Here is a 21,981-nt window from a genome sequence, read left to right as displayed (position 1 = left end):
ACTGGCTAGGCCACTCCAGGACCTTGAAATGCTTCTTACGAAGCCACTCCTTCGTTGCCCGGGCGGTGTGTTTGGGATCATTGTCATGCTGAAAGACCCAGCCACGTTTCATCTTCAATGCCCTTGCTGATGGAAGGTTTTCACTCAAAATCTCACGATACATGACCCCATTCATTCTTTCCTTTACACGGATCAGTCGTCCTGGTCCCTTCGCAGAAAAACAGCCCCAAAGCATGATGTTTCCACCCCCATGCTTCACAGTAGGTGTGGTGTTCTTTGGATGCAACTCCGCATTCTTTGTCCTCCAAACACGACGAGTTGAGTTTTTACCAAAAAGTTATATTTTGGTTTCATCTGACCATATGACATTCTCCCAATCTTCTTCTGGATCATCCAAATGCTCTCTAGCAAACTTCAGATGGGCCTGGACATGTACTGGCTTAAGCAGGGGGACACGTCTGGCACTGCAGGATTTGAGTCCCTGGCGGCGTAGTGTGTTACTGATGGTAGGCTTTGTTACTTTGGTCCCAGCTCTCTGCAGGTCATTCACTAGGTCCCCCCGTGTGGTTCTGGGATTTTTGCTCACCGTTCTTGTGATCATTTTGACCCCACGGGGTGAGATCTTGCATGGAGCCCCAGATCGAGGGAGATTATCAGTGGTCTTGTATGTCTTCCATTTCCTAATAATTGCTCCCACAGTTGATTTCTTCAAACCAAGCTGCTTACCTATTGCAGATTCAGTCTTCCCAGCCTGGCGCAGGTCTACAATTTTGTTTCTGGTGTCCTTTGACAGCTCTTTGGTCTTGGCCATATTGGAGTCTGGAGTGTGACTGTTTGAGGTTGTGGACAGGTGTCTTTTATACTGATAACAAGTTCAAACAGGTGCCATTAATACAGGTAACGAGTGGAGGACAGAGGAGCCTCTTAAAGAAGAAGTTACAGGTCTGTGAGAGCCAGAAATCTTGCTTGTTTGTAGGTGACCAAATACTTATTTTCCACCATAATTTGCAAATAAATTCATTAAAAATCCTACAATGTGATTTTCTGGATTTCCCCCCCTCATTTTGTCTGTCATAGTTGAAGTGTACCTATGATGAAAATTACAGGCCTCTCTCATCTTTTTAAGTGGGAGAACTTGCACAATTGGTGGCTGACTAAATACTTTTTTTGCCCCACTGTAGGCATACAGAGGCCCATTATCAGCAACCATCACACCTCTGTGGTCCAATGGCACGTTGTGTTAGCTAACAGTGAAGAGGCGACTCCAGGATGTTGGCCTTCTAGGCAGAGTTGCAAAGAAAAAGCGATATCTCAGACTGGCCAATAAAAAGAAAAGATTAAGATGGGCAAAAAAACACTGGAAAAAGGAACTCTGCCTAGAAAGCTAGCATCCCGGAGTCACCTCTTCACTGTTGACGTTGAGACTGGTATTTTGCGGGTACTATTTAATGAAGCTGCCAGTTGACGACTTGTGAGGCGTCTGTTTCTCAAACTAGACACTCTAATGTACTTGTCCTCTTGCTTAGTTGTGCACCAGGGCTTCCCACTCCTCTTTCTATTCTGGTTAGAGCCAGTTTCCGCTGTTCTGTGAAGGCAGTAGTATACAGCTTTGTATGAGATCTTCAGTTTGAAATAGCCTTCATTTCTCAAGAAAAGAACAGACTGACGAGTTTCAGAAGAAAGATCTTTGTTTCTGGCCATTTTGAGCCTGTAATCGAACCCACAAAATGCTGATGCTCCAGATACTCAACTAGTCTAAAGAAGGTCAGTTTCATTGCTTCTTTAAATCAGGAAAACAGTTTTCAGCTGTGCTAACATAATTGCAAAAGACTGACGAGACCAGTCTCAAGGGTTTTCTAATGATCAATTAGTCTTTTAAAATTATAAACTTGGATTAGCTAACACAACGTGTCATTGGAACATAGGAGTGATGGTTGCTGATAAGGGGCCTCTGTATGCCTATGTAGATATTCCATAGCCAGATACAATAGTAATTTACAACATTAACAATGTCTACACTGTATTTCTGATCAATTTGCTGTTATTTTAATGAACAATTTTTTTTGCTTTTCTTTCAAAAACAAGGACATTTTTAAGTGACCCAAAACTTTTGAATGGTAGTGTATATGGGTCATGGTCTGGGGCTGTTGGGGTAACTGATGGTTCGGTGTAGGCCCCTTAGTTTCAGTGACGGGAAATGTTAACGCTACAGCATACAATGACATTCTAGACCATTCTGTGCTTCCAACTTTGTGGCAAAAGTTTGGGGAAGGCCCTTTCCTGTTTCAGCATGCCAATGCCCCCGTGCACAAAGTGAGATTCATACAGAAATGTTTTGTCGAGATCAGTGTGGAAGAACTTGACTGGCCTGCACAGAGCCCTGACCTCAACCCCATCGAACACCTTTGGGATGAATTGTAATGCAGACCACGAGCCAGGTCTAATTGTCCAACATGCTCTTGTGACTGAATGGAAGCAAGCCCCTGCAGCAATGTTCCAACATCTAGTAGAAAGCTATAAAAGAAGCAAAGCCCCGGGGCCTATGATTTCTTAATCCGGCCCTGGGCCCACCTGTGTGTGTGTGTGTGTCTGTGTGTGTGCCAGAGTTCATTCAGGAATTCACACAGTAAGGCCCAGTAGTGGAGCCACAGGAGCCCAGAGAGAAGAGACCCAGGGGGAAGGGAGGGAGGGAGGAGTAGGAGGCTCTGATTTAAGGCCCTGTAGTGACAGCCTAACACTAGGGTTTAGCAGCACACTGATACCTCCAACAGCTGGTTCAGGATTACCTACTACACTACACTACACTACAGACCAGGGACAGGATGGAAGATAGTCATATTGACATGGTTACCTTGTACACTACACTACACTACAGACCAGGGACAGGATGGAAGATAGTCATATTGACATGGTTACCTTGTACACTACACTACAGACCAGGGACAGGATTGAAGATAGTCATATTGACATGGTTACCTTGTACACTACACTACAGACCAGGGACAGGATGGAAGATAGTCATATTGACATGGTTACCGAAACTAAAGTATTCCACTCAAAACATAGAAAGCAAAAATCATGTGGCAAAAAACCCAACAAAAGACAGGTGACATTGGACTTTGTACGGTAGCAAAGTATTACAAATCACACAAGCACAGTATGGCGACTACACAACTGGCAGCATCAAAGGACTAGTCCCTTGATCCATGACTTGAATCTGTTTGATGGAGGGTGTTTGTCTTAGGTTACATTACAACACGCCTTGATCAGAGAGGTTTGGCTGTGACCTCTGAGTCACCCATTAAACAGAGAGAGAGAGAGAGAGAGAGAGAGAGTGAGTTACTACACCATGAAGATACAAAGAGAGAGAGAGAGAGAGAGAGAGGTGGGAAAGATGAGCTCATAGAAATAAGAATGAATAGAACAGACTTGGAAGCTCGAACCCTGGCAATTCAGATTGTAAATCACAGCTGGCCTGATACATGTTTGCTGCCTCCATTCGGGATGCACTGTTTCAGTTTCAATTAATTAATTACTTACTCAATATTCTGGACAAAAACAGACGAATGTAACTAAGGCTGGGAATGTCAATACCATCAAACTAGCAAGGGCAATGATTACAAGTATGTCATAACATAGCTAATAGGCTAGCATATCTATTTACGTAGCAAGCTAAAAACATGGAGCCTAATGTTAGCTAGACAGCTAGCTAGATAGCTGCTAGGAGGATGTCATGTCATTGAAGGAGTGGGTAAGTGATGGACTTTTTCCCCTCATAGTTTTTCGGTAGCTATACACAGCTCATTTGGTTAGCTAGCAAGAACTTCAACGACTGTTATCCAGTTAGCATATCTCTTGCGTTCGCAAAATCACTCTGGCTATCTTCTCCGATTTCAGAGCACTCTTGTCTAGAGGTCGACCGATTATGATTTTTCAACACCGATACCGATTATTGGAGGACCCAAAAAATCGGATACCGATTAATCGGCCGATTTTAAAAATGTCTTTGTAATAATGACAATTACAACAATACTGAATGAACACTTATTTTAACTTAATATAATACATTAATAAAATCAATTTAGCCTCAAATAAATAATGAAACATGTTCAATTTGGTTTAAATAATGCAAAAACAAAGTGTTGGAGAAGAAAGTAAAAGTGCAATATGTGCCATGTAAGAAAGCTAACGTTAAAGTTCCTTGCTCAGAACATGAGAACATATGAAAGCTGGTGGTTCCTTTTAACATGAGTCTTCAATATTCCCAGGTAAGAAGTTTTAGGTTGTAGTTATTATAGGAATTATAGGACTATTTCTCTCTATACCATTTGTATTTCATTAACCTTTGACTATTGGATGTTCTTATAGGCACTTTAGTATTGCCAGTGTAACAGTATAGCTTCCATCCCTCTCCTCGCTCCTACCTGGGCTCAAACCAGGAACACAACGACAACAGCCACCCTCGAAGCAGCGTTACCCATGCAGAGCAAGGGGAATAACTACTCCAAGTCTCAGAGCGACTGACGTTTGAAACGCTATTAGCGCGCACCCCGCTAACTAGCTAGCCATTTCACATCGGTTACACCAGCCTAATCTTGGGAGTTGATAGGCTTGAAGCACAGCGAAGAGCTTCTGGCAAAAAGCAGGAAAGTGCTGTTTGAATGAATGCTTACGAGCCTGCTGCTGCCTACCACCGCTCAGTCAGACTGCTCTATCAAATCATAGACTTAGTTATAAAATAATAACACACAGAAATACGAGCCTTAGGTCATTAATATGGTCGAATCCGGAAAGTATCATCTCGAAAACACGTTTATCAGTGCAATTTTAAAAAGTTTGAGAGGTTTTCTCTATTGTTCCTTCGTTAGACTTGAGCTCATCTTGCTGAGATGTTGATCATTGTAACGATTCTCGTGGGCTGAAGGAAGAGTGGACCAAGGTGCAGCGTTTAAAGTGTTCATAATTTAATCCAAAACCAAATTGAACAAAAACAACAAACAGGAGAATGAAAGCGAAACAGTTCTGTCTGGTGCAGACACAAAAACAGAAAACAAACCGTGAAGCCAACGTAGTGCTCACAGGCAACTACACATGGACAACTACCCACCCAGGCGGGAAAAGGCAACCTAAGTATGGTTCTCAATCAGAGACAACGATAGACAGCTGCCTCTGATTGAGAACCACACCCGGCCAAACACACAGAAATAGAAAACATAGAACACAAAACATAGAATGCCCACCCCAACTCACGCCCTGACCAAACCAAAATAGAGACATAAAAAGGATCTCTAAGGTCAGGGCGTGACAATCATGTTGTTGTTGAGGTGCATAACTGAGGGAGAGAGAGCCTAACTTTTCATCGTTGTTTGATCAATAGGACTGTAAAGTTCCCAAATGTAAGAAGAGTCCCGTGATGTTCACATATTTGCAGAAATCCATTCAGGAAGTGTATTTTGTGGCTTTTGGCAAATGCTAATGATCTAATGTCACGCTGTTGCAACTGCCTGTAAACACACAGTCCAGTTCAAAGTGAAAAATGGCAGGCCCGTGGCTATAGAATTTTCACAACTGCATTAGTATACATAATTCCCATCATTTCTAAGAATTTATGAAAACGTGAAAATGACCATATATAAGTGGTTGCTTGTCAGAAAATGTCTTAAAAGTGTCATATTGTTCCTAGGGGTGTATATGAATAGATTTTAATAAGATTTCATATTGCTAAAATGCCGTCAGTTCCACTTTAAATGCAACAATGTTTCACACACGTAACTTATTTTCAAAAAGATGGCTTACAACAGCCAGCACGCTGCAATAGTTCCACAGTTCCACTCATCAGATGATGGTCATTTCAAACTTAACTTCCTGTTTAAAGTTATTATTGTAAAGGGAGAAGCTAACAAATTAGCAACAACATTCTCTTTGATAACACACTGCAGCTGCCGCAAACTAGCCGATAACAAAAGCTAGCTAGCTAGACCGCGGGAAAACTACTGCTCGCTATTGCGCAGTGACCTGTTGGCATTCAAGGCAGAAGTTTCCATGAGTTTTTGTAAAAACGGTTTGGGTTAGTAATAATTTGTAGAGTGGCTCTCTTTTCCCTCAGCATGCCTTTATTCACTATTCTGAATGCCTAAAGAATACATACAGTATGTTGTTCTGAAATACAGTACCAGTCATAAGTTTGGACTCACCTACTCATTCCAGGGTTCTTCTTTATTTCTACAATTATCTACATTGCAGAATAATGGTGAAGACAAACTATTAAATAACACACATGGAATCATGTAGTAACCAAAAAAATTTGAGATTCTTAAAAGTAGCCACCCTTTGCCTTGATGACAGCTTTGCACACTCTTGGAATTCTCTCAACCAGCTTCATGATGTAGTCATCTGGAATGCATTTCAATTAACAGGTGTGCCTTGTTAACTTCTCTAGGATAGGGGGCAGCATTTTCACTTTGGATGAATAGCGTGCCCAGAGTGAACTGCCTCCTACTCTGTCCCAGATGCTAATATATGCATAGTATTATTACTATTGGATATAAAACACTCTGAAGTTTCTAAAACTGTTTGAATGATGTATGTGAGTATAACAGAACTCATATGGCAGGCAAAAACCTGAGAAAAAATCCAAACAGGAAGTGAGAATTCTGAGGCTAGTCGATTTTCAACTAATCGCCTATTGAAATCCCAGTGGGATATGGATCTGTTTGCACTTCCTACGCCGTCCACTAGATGTCAACAGTCTGTAGAACGTTGAATGAAGCTTCTACTGTGATGTGGGGCCAGATGGGAGCTGTTTGAGTCAGTGGTCTGGCAGAGAGCCAGTTCCTGGTCTCGCGCATCCCACATGATATCGACTTGCGTTCCATTACTTCTATAGACACAAAGGAATTCTCCGGTTGGAACGTTATTGAATATTTATGAAAACAACATTCTAAAGATTGATTCTCTACTTAGTTTGACAAGTTTATTCGACCTGTAATATAACTTTTTGTAGTTTTCGCCCAACGTTCGCCTGGATCTGCGTGAGCGTTTGGATATGTGTACTATACGTGCTAACAAAAGTAGCTACTTGGATATAAATAATGGACATTATCAAACAAAACAACAATTTATTGTGGAACTAGGATTCCTGGGAGTGCATTCTGATGAAGATCATCAAAGGTAAGGGAATATTTATGATGTAATTTCGTATTTCTGTTGACTCCAACATGGCAATGAAATGTTGTTTCTATCTAAGCGCAGTCTCAGATTATTGCATGGTTTGCTTTTTCCGTAACATTTCAAAAAAATCTGACACAGCGGTTGCATTAAGAACAAGTGTATGTTTAATTCTATGTAAAACATGTATCTTTCATCAAAGTTTATGATGAGTATTTCTGTTATTTGATGTAGCTCTCTGCAATTTCTCCGGATATTTTGGAGGCATTTTTGAACATGGCGCCAATGTAAACTGAGATTTTTGGATATAAATATGCACATTATCGAACAAAACATATATGTATTGTGTAACATGATGTCCTATGAGTGTCATCTGATGAAGATCATCAAAGGTTAGTGATTCATTTTATCTCTATTTCTGCTTTTTGTGACTCCTATCTTTGGCTGGGAAAATGGCTGTGTTTGTCTGTGGCTATGTACTGACCTAACATAATCATTTGGTGTGCTTTCGCCGTAAATCCTTTTTGAAATCAGACATGTTGGCTGGATTCACAACTAGTGTAGCTTTAATTTGGTATTTTTCATGTGTGATTTCATGAAGGTTTGATTTTTATAGTAATTTATTTGAATTTGGCGCTCTGCAATTTTACTGGCTTTTGGCCAAGTGGGACGTTAGCGTCCCACATATCTCAGAGAAGTTAAAAGCTCATTTGTGGAATTTCTTTCCTTCTTAACTTCTTAGCGCTAGGGGTCAGATTATTATTATTATGATTTTTTAATTTTTTTAAATAACGTGCCCAAAGTAAACAGACATTTTCTCTGGCCCAGATCGTAGAATATGCATATAATTTACAGATTAGGATAGAAAACACTCCAAAGTTTCCAAAACTGTCAAAATATTGTCTGTGAGTATAACAATACTTATTCTGCAAGCGAAACCCTAAGAAAATGTAACCCGGAAGTGATATTTTTTATTTAAAAAAATGTGTTTCCTGGCCCGTCTAACCTCCATTTAAAGGGGTATCAACCAGATTCCTTTTCCAATGGCTTCCTCAGGCTGTGACCAGGCTTTAGACATAGTTTCAAGGCTTTTATTTTGAAAAATGAGCGAGTTTTTAAGATAAAAGTAATATTTATCGAACAAAAATAACATTTGTTGTGTAACTGGGAGTCTCGTGAGTGCAAACATCCGAAGATTATCTAAGGTAAGCAATACATTTTATTGCTTTTCTGACCATGCTAATTTGGGGCTAACTGTTGTAGCATTGAAAGCTACACTCACAAAAGCTTGGATATCTTTCGCTGTAAAATATATTTTCAAAATCTGACACGATAGGTGGATTAACAACAAGCTAAGCTGTGTTTTGGTATATTTCACTTGTGATTGCATGATTATAAATATTTTTAGTAATATGTTTGCATTTGGCGCCCTGCAATTTTAGCGGTGGTTTAGGAAAGTGATCCCGTAAAAGGGATCCGTAGCGCAGAGAAGTTAATGCATTTGAGCCAATCAGTTGTGTTGTGACAAGGTAGGTTTGGTTTATAGAAGATAGCCCTATTTGGTAAAAGACCAAGTCAATATTATGACAAGAACAGCTTAAATAAGCAAAGAGAAACGACAGTCCATCAATAATTTAAGATAAAGTCAGTCAATCCGGAAAATGTCAAGAATTTTGATTTTTGTTTCAAGTGCAGTCGCAAAAACCATCAAGCGCTTTGATGAAACTGGCTCTCATGAGGACCGCCACAGGAAAGGAACACCCAGAGTACACCCAGAGTTACCTCTGCTGCAGAGGATAAGTTCATTAGAGTCACCAGCCTCAGAAATTGCAGCCCAAATAAATGCTTCACCGAGTTCAATTAACAGACACATCTCAACATCAACTGTTCAGAGGACACTGTGTGAATCAGGCCTTCATGGTCAAATTGCTGCAAAGGACACCAATAAGAAGAAGAGACTTACTTGGGCCAAGAAACACGAACTATGGACATTAGACCGGTGGAAATCTGTCCTTTGGTCTGATGAGTCCAAAATTGACATTTTTGGTTCCAGCCGGTGTGTCTTTGTGAGACGCAGAGTAGGTGAACGGATGATCTCTGCATGTTTGGTTCCCATCGTGAAGCATGGAGGAGGAGGTGTGATGGTGCTTTGCTAGTGACACTGTCTGTGATTTATTTAGAAGGCACACTTAATCAGCATGGCTACCACAGCATTCTGCAGCAATACGCCATCCCATCTGGTTTGCACTTAGCGGGACTATAATTTGCTTTTCAACAGGACAATGACCCCACACACCTCCAGGCTGTGTAAGGGCTGTTTGACCAAGGAGGAGAGTGATGGAGTGCTGCATCAGATGACATGGCCTCCACAATCACCTGACCTCAACCCAATTGAGATGGTTTGGGATGAGTTGAACAGCAGAGGGAAGGAAAAGCAGCCAACAAGTGCTCAGCATATGTGGGAACTCCTTCAAGACTGTTGGAAAAGCATCCCAGGTGAAGTGTGCAAAGCTGTCAAGGCAAAGGGTGGCTACTTTGAAGAATCTCAAATATAAAATATATATATTTTTTGGTTACCACATGATTCCATGTGTTATTTCATAGTTTTGATGTCTTCACTATTATTCTACAATGTAGAAAATAGTAAAAAATAAAGAAAAACCCTTGAATGAGTAGCTGTGTTCAAACTTTTAACTTGTACTGAATGAACACAGAAATACTGGATATTTTTAACTCTTACTACGGTGGTGATTTGACAAAATGCAATTGTGGTCTTGCATTGGACCCCCTTTCTCGGTCTCGCCCCCCCCCCCCCCTTCTCCGGTCTTGGTCTTGACTCAGACTCGATTTGCTCCGGTCTTGGTCTTTAAAATCGGCCTCGAACACAACACTGGCTAATTCCAATGTTTGTGCATTTCATTTGTAAAAGGGATCTTACAGTATATTTATGGGAGACAGAACAGCTAGCAACATACAGAGATGGCCCCACCCATACCTCTACCATAACACACAGGCGAGAGGGGGGGGAGAGGAGCAGTGTGGTGTCCTACACCCTCAAGCGGGGGACAAAGAGGGGGATCAGGTGATCTAAAAAAATATATATTTTGGTGAAAGGGCCTGCGATTAGCATTTCCCCCTGAAAACGCTTACTGCCTGGCCCCGTTTGCCATGTAACTCGATCGCTAGCTGAACAAACAGCACCTTGTAAACCGATAACAACATGTGAGCAAATCGCCCCCTTTGTGTCAGCACTAACACGTTTTCTAAACAGCCAGGGAGCATGCTCTTTCCACTGGTCCTGAGAGGGCAGTAAGAGAAGTAGGGAAAGCTGGGACCTCTCCTCCTGAAGCAGTGTGACAGAGATGGAGCCTGTATGTTACACTCCTACAACTGGTAACTGCACACTGGCTTCAAGCAGGCAGGAAGGGGGACTATGTGGGCCTCAGTGTTCTTTACCTGAAGAATCCACCTCAGGACACATGAGGAAGAAGGTAAAGATGGAGTGGGGTTGGAGGCCATCTAAAAATATTTGTATTTTCTAAAGGGAAAATCAAATGCAAAGAGTTCCACATACTGTACTACATTTGGAGGGGATGTAAATTATATCCTTTGACTCAGTAATATTGAAGTCAATATCTTCTCTGTCACTTCTTCTACATCTTCTAGTGAACTTCTACAGTATATATTGCATGAGCCTGGGTCTGGCTGTGGGAGCTTGGTCGAGTGTTAATACACATAGCTTGTATTTTCTGTCCCCTATACAAAGCAGGCGTTGATGTTTTAATGCGCTGCTCCCAGACCTGTGTTTGTTGGGTGAGGGCAGGCCTGTTAATGACTGCCCAGGGGTTCTGGAGGGTTCCGGGAACTGAGGGCTACTGCAGCCTAATGGAAGGATGTGTGGTGGTGATGAGAGCCCTGACACACTGGGGCAGCAGAAATTAAAGAAAAAATTTAATGAAAGAGAGAGGAGAGAAAAAGAGAGTAAAGTGTAGAAATAAGAGAGCAGAAAGAAAGTAAAAGTAAAAGGGGGAAAGAAAAAGAGAAAATAAAGAGGGAAAGTATGGAAGGGGGGACAGAGAAAACAGAAAAAGGAGATAAAGAAAACTTAGGAAGGAGAGGAGTTTCACTGGGCCATGTGACAGGGTGATTGACAGGTGCCAGGAGGGGGGCCAGCATGTGTGGAGTGACCTGACCAAGGAGGAAAGACAGACAGCAGAGCAGAGTGACTGTCCAGAGAGGCAGGAAGCGTGTGGGATTACAGAGTAAACTAGCAGCGTCACCGTGTTTGTCTAACTCCACAGTCCACTGGATAACACCACCGGGGCCACTGTCACTCACTACCATTGGTACTGGCATTGCCACTGCCCGTAACTCATCACGTCATTCTTGCTCATCCATCATAACTCCACCAACCCCCCTAACATACTTTATGACCTGTGGGTAGGATATCACTGGGATTTGGTTCATATGATGTTTTTCTGTCCTCTGCCGTTCGCACAACATTAGTCGTGGTTTTTACACTGTGGCAGTGGTGACATTAAACCTTCAGCACGAGGTCCTGGGAGAGAGAAACAATGAGTGTGTGGAGCACTCAAGCCAAGGTCTTTTTCTCTAGCTTGTCTAAACTCCTACTCTTCCCCTAGTGGCTCCATAGGTGAAACCCTGCTGTTTAGCTCAACTTTTCAGCCACAGGCAGTTTTGGGACTAAAATTAACTTTCCAAACATGAATATTCTGTAGCAAAGCCTGAGAAGACAGATTCATGACCCCACATCATTTCTGGTGAGTATTTCAGGAACATAAAGAGAACTGAGAGAGCTGGGAAGCACCTGTAATGTCACACCGGTTTGAAGAGTCTTTTCACACAAGAACAGCATCTCCTGTTTGACTCTGCTAAACATCTTCTCACATTCCTGCTGTAACCTTAGAGAGGTGAGACACGTGAGCAGGGTTGTGGAATGCACTATGCAGGTGTGGACAAACACACCAACAACCCTCACATAATATTATAGTGGAAGTGCTACCCAAACAAAATGTGAAAAAAAAGAAATACTTAAAAACATTAATGTTGTGGTATTCAACTTAAAAAAGGTGGTATAAATTATGAGTTCCTCACAAAAATACGACAAAGAGATAGTGTGTATATGTTGCCCATTAATGAGTCTAACCCTTGGCTTGTGTTGCTTAACCGTGGCTGAGGATGGGGTGTCGGTGTGTATGGAGTGAAGGTTCTCACAGTCCCAGCGCGGGCGTGGATGAGAGGACACCTTTAAAACGTTCCCCTCCAGCCAGGTTCAGCCTCAGAACAGGAATGCACACTCATTAGGAACCCATCAATCACAACAGCCTAGGAACTATTTTTAACACTGGCCCAGGGGCACTGGAGGAGTCGTTTACAGGGGGCGCGGGCAAATTTATGATGCGGGACGCCCCTACTAAGCGTATTATCGCTGGCACGCCGGGTAAAAACACCCTCTCCAGCTCGGTGAAGGAGGGAACAGGAGAACACAGTACTGGTGAAACAAAGGGATGGATGGGAGTGATACAGTACACCCCACCCAAACAAGGAGCAAAAACAACAACAAGATGCCCAGACGACCTCGGAGAAAGTGTATTAAAGTATTGTGTCTTTAAGGCCTGAGTTCCATCCCAGAGTGTATGACCTTACATGTCCAGTTTGTTTGTGTAACAGAGTAGTGGTGTCGGAGTGGAGAGAGTAAGAAGAGGCTAGGAGGTTCTGCTCCATAAAACACACATTCACATCATTCAAAGTCAAAGGCAGGCAGGCAGGCACGCTGTGGGCTGCAGCAGCAGGGCAGACGTGTGTGTGTGTGTGTGTGTGTGTGTGTGTAAGTGTGTGTCTGTCAGCACAGGCAGAGCATAGAGCCCTCACAGCTTTCCACTCACTTTAATGTGTCACTGAGAAAGCCTATGGAGCGTATCTCCTTCTGCCTCCCCCTCCTCCCTCTGTCCTCACCCCCCCTCCCTCTGTTGTCACAACCCCCCCCCCCCCCCCCCGTCCTCACCTCTCCTCACCCCCTACTCCCTCTGTACTCACCCCCTCCTCCCTCCCCCTGTCCTCACCCCCTCCTCCCTCCTCCCTCTGTACTCACCCCCTCCTCCCTCTGTACTCACCCCCTCCTCCCTCTGTACTCACCCCCTCCTCCCTCTGTACTCACCCCCTCCTCCCTCTGTACTCACCCCCTCCTCCCTCTGTACTCACCCCCTCCTCCCTCTGTACTCACCCCCTCCTCCCTCTGTACTCACCCCCTCCTCCCTCTGTACTCACCCCCTCCTCCCTCTGTACTCACCCCCTCCTCCCTCTGTACTCACCCCCTCCTCCCTCTGTACTCACTCCCTCTCCCCTCTGTACTCACCCCCTCCTCCCTCTGTACTCACCCCCTCCTCCCTCTGTACTCACCCCCTCCTCCCTCTGTACTCACCCCCTCCTCCTCTGTCCTAACCCCCTCCAGCCCCCAGGCTGTGCAAGCAGTACCCCATCACACACCTTCTTTCTCTACCCCTCTGATCCTCTCCTCAGACTCCAAGCTCAGCACTTGGAATCAATCAGAGGTGTTCAAACATTGCCTTATCTATAATTGAATAAGCAGTGAGTTTACTGGCACCTCACCGTGCCCTCCCACACCCACACACGCACACAGAGTGAATGGTCGAGAGACTGACAGCTGAGCCCAGCGACGGCCGCTTGCGATGTTAGCCATGAAGACACAACACCAGAAAACCAATTACGCCATTGACAGACTGTGGTAAGTTTGGGAAGAATTTTTTAAATATTTTTTTTACTCTTATGCCACCCCCCCCCCCCCTGAAAGCATAAACACTGCCAGGACGAGGCTAAAAAAAGGCAGTACCCCCTTCTCACCCTACTACCTCCAACCTACCCAAAACCCACAACTCCCACCCCAGCCCCCATTCCACGGCGGTGTGGAGAGGTGGGATTAGATTCAGGTGCGAGGTCCTGTTTGGGTTGGACGGGCCCCAGTCCAGAACAAAGTGTTTCTGTCTACACTCAGCCCAGTTAACAGCTTATTATGAGACGATGCCATTCCGAGATGTCAATCAGTCGGCGGGGTCACGACAGACAGAGGGAGACCCTGCTTCGCTGGTCTAACCAGCTGCAGGCTCTGAAAACATATTTCTCTCCGAGTTGGAAAGACACGAAAGATGTTTAAATGAGATCCCTTTACATGGCCCCTCCCCCCCAAACCCACTATGGCCTCATGGTAACCAGAGCCAGGTATTCTCCGGAAAACATTAAAGCCCCCAATCAAGCAGGAGAGAGAGAGAGAATGGCAGAATGGTAGATAGGGTTCTGAAAGAGGCGATTGCGGAGACGCTGACTGACGTGGAGCTGTAATGGTGGTCAGTGACTAACTGGTCTCACTGACTGACACGCATTCATGAAGCCTATCACTTAAGTTCTGACAACTGCCTTACAACCGTACAGGAGCCAGAACGGCAGTTTCTACTGAGGCCCTTAGGGTAGTGATTGTATGGCCCATAATGAGGGCTACCACTGAAAATGTTTTCGTCCTGACTGACTGACAGCCTCTAGGTCCCATGTGTCTTAAATATATACAGCCAATGTGTTACAGCTAGGCAGCGTTGAGTTTGTGGAAAGTGTGTGTGTGTGTGTGTGTGTGTGTGTGTGATACATATATATAGATATATGCATGCATGCAAGTGCCTGTGTGTGTGTCAATAAACAGTCGTAAATCAGAAGGTAAAGCATCATGACAGTGAGGAGATGGTTTTATGTTATTGTAACAGCTTTGATGAACAGCCCTGAGCCCTGTGCTATTCGGCTGAGGGCTGTGAGAAAGCCTGCCAATGAACACCTGCCAACAGAGCAGTCTGTCCTCCTCTTCCTCCTCCTTCTATCACACCTCTCAGTGGAGACACACTCCCATTCTGCCACAGGGCACCACTAGTAGAGCATGCGGTGAGAAAACACACACACACACACTTACTTCACTACTCAGAAAGATCGGTTGTTATATAGCCCAACAACAAATTCTGCATTTCACTGAATTCACTCACATACACAATCCTGAATGGTGAAACAGTCATGTCCTTTTGCGATATTACAGCAACAAGTTACTACAAACAAACACTTTTTCCCCCTCTGACATTATTGCCCTAGGGTTCGAAGATCACAATATGTACTGGTTGTTTATCATGCTGCGTGATGCACCTCGGCAACAAAAACAACAGTGGTTATAGGACAGCTATAGTATGAAAACATTCTCCATATTGCCTCGCATACTGTACAGTGCTGTCCAAATTGGGAATCCCATTGAAAAACAATGAAGTGGGTTTTCACTCCTGAGCTGAAAGATTTAGGTAACTAGGGCACATATATCGACCTGTACAGCATAGGAAAAACTCTGACACTAACAGAGGAAATGTGAGACCCAAATGGGTTACAGTGAAAGTTAGGGCTCCTCCTGCGTTTGAGCCACAGCCTTTCAGTGGCAAAACTTTTTTTCCCACGCTCAGAAGCTGCTTTCAGGCAAGAGCCATCAATCACTGTCACCCCTACATCACTTGCCACCCCTCCTTTCTTCCCTCCTTCCACTTACCCCTCTCTTCCTGTCCGCCCTGCAGGCACCTATAGACTCAGAGTCGGAGAAGAGCCCAGAGGGTCAGCCAATCAAAACGTGTCTACCAAACAAGACCTTGAGAATGCTGCTAGGACTACCGATGGAAGTGACATCACAATCACCTGCCAGGGGCCATGGAGCCATCTCACCTGCCTTGACACAAACCCTGCCCTAACCTTAACTGCTAAACAGCACACTTTCCCAGGGTGCTCTAGGGGAGGAGGGGTATGGGGGCAAGGAGAGGGGAGAGAGGTGAGGAGTGACAGCTTCTTTAATATCCGGCTGTGTTTCACTGTGTTTTCAAACACAGCTGGGGCTGAAAATATGACCCAGGGGATTCCCCTGAAGTGAGGCTCCGCCCACATCACCAGTGATTGACATGTGAGAACAAAGCCACTGTCAACAGGAAAGTGTTCATGTCAGGGAAAATACACACAGTATCCTTCTGGGAAGGAAGATCGTAGACCTAGATCATCCAAAAACCATTAGACATCATTTTGGTATTATGGTATCTTTGAAATCTGCTTCAATCTGAATCTATTTCTTATCTATGAAAATATAAGTTGGAATCACATTTTAGGCAGAACTTGTAGATTCACATATCGTCCATAACACATCAAGTAAATGTATGACAATGTATAACTTCTAATAAATAAATAAAACACACTCAACAATACACGTCTTCAAACTGTAGAAACTGTCATTTCTTTCTACCGCACGTATTTGGAGTCAAAATGACCTTTTCAGCAGGGTCCCTCGACTACGGTTAGCTCCAATCAGATTTTATTGCTCCAGTCTTTTTCACCCATTTCCTTGCTCTCATCAGGCCTGTCAGTCAAGGGTGTGAAAGAGGCGCTATGTGTGCACTTTATTTCTGTTTCATTTGGCTGGGTGCTCTCTAGCTTTCTGGGCTAATAAACTCCATGCTAGCTAAGTTAGTGTACGACACATATAGGGAGTTAGCCTGCAGTGCTAGCATTGACAGTCACTGTTTACAGCAGAGCCTGATAGTCGAAAAGCACTTGCCACTATAGTCATTACAACAGTGTCTCAGACCGTCCCAGTAATACTAAGGCCAAACAAAAGAAACACACAGCTGGTGAAACAACACAGAAACTGCCTTGTGAGAACAAATTCAAGACAAGAACAAAAAACACTGAGCTTGAGAGATCAAATAACCCAGAACTGAGGTCTGTACACTACAGGTCTGTACACTACAAGTCTGTACACTACAGGTCTGTACACTACAAGTCTGTACACTACAAGTCTGTACACTACAAGTCTGTACACTACAAGTCTGTACACTACAGGTCTGTACACTACAGGTCTGTACACTACAGGTCTGTACACTTCCCCCTCCAGCCTCAGTCTCCCTCAACTCTGAATCTCTGGTCCCCACATCACTCATCACGTCTCAGCCCCAGCCGCCCGGCTCCGGTTCCCTCTCCCTCTCAGATCATGTGACAGGGTAAATAAACCCTCTATGCTGACAGACGCGAGGGGGGACGTCACCGTGACCCGCACCGGGCGGGGGAGCACAGAGTGTCAGACCCACGGCCCATGGGGGAGGGGGTTGGGGGACACTGGCTGGCTAGCTGACCAGCACTGTCTTGGCTAGCCGTCGGGAGTGGTCAGCCCACGCAGCAGTCTGGGTCTGTTGAGCGGGGGAGAGAAGAGGGACAGACTGGGCTGGAGAACAGTGGAGTGAAGGCTGAGAGGTCTTTGGGGGGGCTTCACTGATCTCTCAGATAGACCCATATTTCACTGCTGCATTGTTCTGTGCTGCGAGTGTGTGTGTCTAAGGGCAGTGGACTGTGAATTGGCCTGGGGACACAGCTCGTGGGCTGTCTTCTTCTCCCAGGGAACATCTGCTTTCAGTTAGAGCGGAGAAAGAAACCAAAGGCTGAGGAGGAGACCTTGCACTCGGAAGAGGGCCAGTGTGTATGCCTGTGTGTGTGGCAGAGTTTACACTTGAACTTCATGTACATTGGTAAATGCTGTTTGTAAGTGTGTGTATGCAGGAACAGACATATCAGTGTGTCTGTGGTTTAATATTCATTTTCAGTTTGTTTGAATACTCCCAGACATCTCTGTCTATCAGTTATTCTGCACCGAGGTTCTTCTACTGAACGACCACCAACCAGAATGCACTGCGCTGCATCCAGCTCGTGTCTAACTCCAACGAGAGCACCTTCCTGTAACCATCTCTAGGGGTGCAGGCGGGCAAACCTCAACCCCCCCTCACAGGATAAAGGGTGCAGACAGATTCTCTGTTTGTTTTCCATTGCCTAGGAACTCCTAATAACAACACAGCTCTACAGCGGGAAAAACAGTCTTTTTCTCTCCTTCACCAGCCTCCCAAGAAACAACAAACTGTTTCTTCAGTAAAGTAATCTGCATTTATTTTTACTTAAGGTCCTCCAGAGTTGAAGCTGATGTTTTTTAGCAGAGAGAGGGGGAAAGGGATAGTGAGAGAGATAAAGAGAGAGCACAAAGGAAAGACAAGAGTGAGCAATGGCTAGAGAAAATACTAATTTGTCCCAGCTCTGTGTCAATATATGATACTACCAGGAGTGCCTAATTGAATTAATTTGAGGAGAAAAATGGATTAGTCATGACACGAGGCGGCGAGAGCAAACCGGCCGGATTAGGATTAGCTCACTGCTCCTGCTGACTTCTGTTTGGACTAGCCAATAATCTCATTTCAATACCAACACTCTGCTCTGGGCAGGCAATGGAAAAGACTGGGGTCAAAGAGGAGGTAGAGAACTGTACTGTACTGAGTATACAGGGAACAGGAGATAAGAGGCAGAAGACAGTGTGAGGACTGAGTGTATAGGGAGGGAGAGATGAGAGGTAGAAGACAGTGTGAGGACTGAGTGTAAAGGGAATCACTGACCTGGTAGGTTCCAATACCGATGTGTTTCGGGTCAATCTTCACCAGCTCAGCCAGCGGGTCCTGAACTCTTCTCCCTATGGACACTGGGAAAAGTAGAGCCCAACACACAAACTAATGAATTACTATTCGGCCTAACCAATACACGCAAACAGAGAAATTGTCTTTTAAAATCCCAGGAGGGATGATGAAAAGTAAAACAATAAATTACATATACTAACAGACTTGATTACACGTATTAAATATGCAAATATGTATGTTAGGGGCTGTCCTAAGGGCAGGCCATTCACTCATGATTGGTGGGGTGGGGGATCATCTTAATGAACTCTACGGCTGCAAGCCAATTAGAGTGCCTGCACCTGTCACTTAACTCCACCCACCTGTCTCCAGGACACATCTGGAGACAGCCCTGCTTTCTCACATAAACACACTGGGAGAATCTCAATTGCATCTCCTTGATTCCTCGCATCCTCTCTCCTCGCATCCTTCTCAAAATCCATTGGATCTCATCCAATGGGTTTTGAGGAGGCGGCGAGGTGAGAGGATGCAAAGAATCAAGGAGATGCAATTGAGATTCTCCCCCTGGCTATTATCCCATCTTCCTCCCAAAGTATGCACTTGTTCATGTGGAAGGAAATGACTGGTACACGTATAACTGGTACACGTATAACTGGTACACGTATAAGAAATATGGTGGAACCTCCCTGCAGCCCATTCCTCCACCAATACAAGGTTTTTAGATTTGTTGGAAGTAGTGAACAAGTGTACACTTCAAGAGAAAAGAGATGCAACACGCCGCCGCACAAACACGCACACACACAAACGCGCGCAAACACACACACACGTTTAATGATGATGTTTGTAATACTTGAAGTTGAGTTGAATGTAGCTAAATCCCTTCTCCAGGGTGGCTGACAAGAAGAAAAATTATAAACATTACTAAACACATGACATCATTTCACAGCCACTACAACATATGAGGACAGAAACTATTTCCAATCCAAATACACAAAATATCTCACGCTCACGCTCACACACACACACACACACACACACACACACACACACACACACACACACACACACACACACACACACACACACACACACACACACACACACACACACACACACACACACACACACACACACACACACACACACACACACACACACCGCTTTTATTCCTCGTAGAGACCGCATTAACGGAGTTCTCAGCAGTAGAATCTCAAAATAGATGCAAATAGACCTAATACCAAACTCAATTTAAAGCCAATAAAACTCTAATTAAAGAGAAATAAACCCCAGCGAGAGCTTGCGAACGTCATCTGTTCATATGCCAATGACAACATAAGTGTGTTTGGTGAATGGGACCAGTTGAGTGTGTTTGGTGACTCTTCAAACAGTATAAGAGATGGACAACGTGATTAATAGAGCATGCTAGGGACATATCATTCAAAAACAACAAGAATTTGACACAAGTAGTGGGGTCGCCAATGAACTGACCACGACAGTCTATGAGAGAGAGCTTATCAGCGCTACCCCACTGGAGAGCTACCAAACATCCAGTCCATGCCAGATTCCTCTCCTTGGTGAATCTTTAGCTTGGCTAGTAAACTTTTCAATAAGTGCTGGAGAGAGCACTGCTAGTCTCTGCTTACAAATGACCCCCCTATTACGGCGAGAGGACTCGGAGGAGAGAAGTGCTTTGTGTGTGCTGTACAAGGCCTGGGTTGAAACTCCATCCCTGTCTAAATATTGTTGCAGGCTGCAGTTTCCCACAGGCTTCCAAGGAGAGATGCAGAGAGCGAGGCATTGATTCCACATGCTCCTCCGTCCCAGTCCCACCTCAACTACGTACATCCAGCGAGTCATCTAGCAAAACACACCACCACATCCTCCTCCTCTTTCACACTGACTCAGCCTCGCACATCTAGACAGTCCTCCACCACAATGCACTTCACCATATCATCCACCAGTCCAACATTCATCACCAGCCTCGTTACTCAAACACACACCCGCATCATCGTCATTTCAAATATAGTCTTGTATGATGTAACATTGGCTACAATCAAGCTGTCTACTTACATATTCACACACATAATTACATATTGAATCCCTAACAAAACACTTTATGTCATCACTGATTTAAATACATACACCCACAATGCATCCACTAGCCTAGATAGTGAACCACAGAACTATCCACTCAGACATTCAACAAAATGCTCATAATCTAGCCACTACCGTCTCCCACTCAATGTCATATAACCATCGCATCTGAGTTCAGGGTCCTGATAGAGGGGCAGTGGATAATCTAAGGGTGTTGTCTTTACCTTTCCACACTAGGGGGCATCAGTACTCCCTCTCAGGAGTTCAGACCGACCAGGGCAGGGGGAAGAGTTCTATATTTTGGAAGTGTGGTGTAAAACAACAAGCCCTTAAGGCCCTCTTTGTTCAAAAATCACTCCGCTGACAAGCACATCCACATACTGAAAGCACCCCCCCCCCACAGAACAATCTTTCTACAATGTCCTTCTCAACATTCTACTCTATTGCATCCAAGATACATGCCCACACATTATTACACACATCCAAAATAAAACACTCACATTACTTACGCCTTTCATTAATGGGATAAATATGTCTCCCTGGGCTTGCTAGCGCTCTTGACCAGAGGACAATGTATGAATAAATCCACAGCTTGATTTACTGTTTTTATAGAGGAAGTCTGGAATAATTCTCAAATCCTGTTTTGGAGAGCGTTTGATTCTTTTCCAGAGTTTCTTAAATGTGTTTCTGTGTTTGAGATGGCGCATTGTGCAGAGTGGAGAGAGTTTGTGTGGTCCGTCACACAGCCTGGACCCTGAGGGAGGGCCGATTCCACAGCAACATGATGAGTTCTACAGAGATGACCAAACTGCTAGGATAAAGGACCAGAATAGTTTGTCAATAACATAGCACCATGTCAGTGTTGACTGATGTGGGATAGTTCAGGTTAATGTCAGTGCTTGAGAGCTACCTACAACTGAAGTTATTGTCCTTAAAACAAATGCAGTGGTGTGAGAAAGTCCTGGGCAACATAACCAGAGAGGATATTTTGTGTCAAGGTTGACCCCTTCATGACTGATTAGTTTAGTGGGTAGACAGACAGGCAGGCAGGCAAGCCTACAGTGCACTTCCGTTCTCTCCCCCTTACAGGCACACAGACAGCGGGGGCGATGAGAGCTGCCAGGCCAGACCAGACAGCAGAGATGGAGAGCTGCCAGGCCAGACCAGACAGCAGAGATGGAGA

General features: G+C 44.4%; 1 protein-coding gene across 2 annotated transcripts in view; it reads right to left on the bottom strand.

Annotated features, from left to right (window-relative positions):
- srbd1 (S1 RNA binding domain 1) overlaps window positions 1-21,981 on the bottom strand; it is a 95,983-nt gene that overhangs the window by 25,461 nt on the left and 48,541 nt on the right. For both annotated transcript variants that reach the window (XM_055889999.1, XM_055890000.1), the window contains exon 16: window positions 18,690-18,772. In XM_055889999.1, coding sequence (XP_055745974.1) covers window positions 18,690-18,772 — 83 coding nt within the window. The remainder of the gene's footprint in view (window positions 1-18,689; window positions 18,773-21,981) is intronic.

Source organism: Salvelinus fontinalis, chromosome 30 (assembly GCF_029448725.1).
Source record: "Salvelinus fontinalis isolate EN_2023a chromosome 30, ASM2944872v1, whole genome shotgun sequence".
Classification (NCBI taxonomy): Eukaryota; Metazoa; Chordata; class Actinopteri; order Salmoniformes; family Salmonidae; genus Salvelinus; species Salvelinus fontinalis.
The sequence above is the reverse complement of the archived record's forward strand: the minus strand, read 5'-3'. Positions and strand labels throughout refer to the sequence as shown.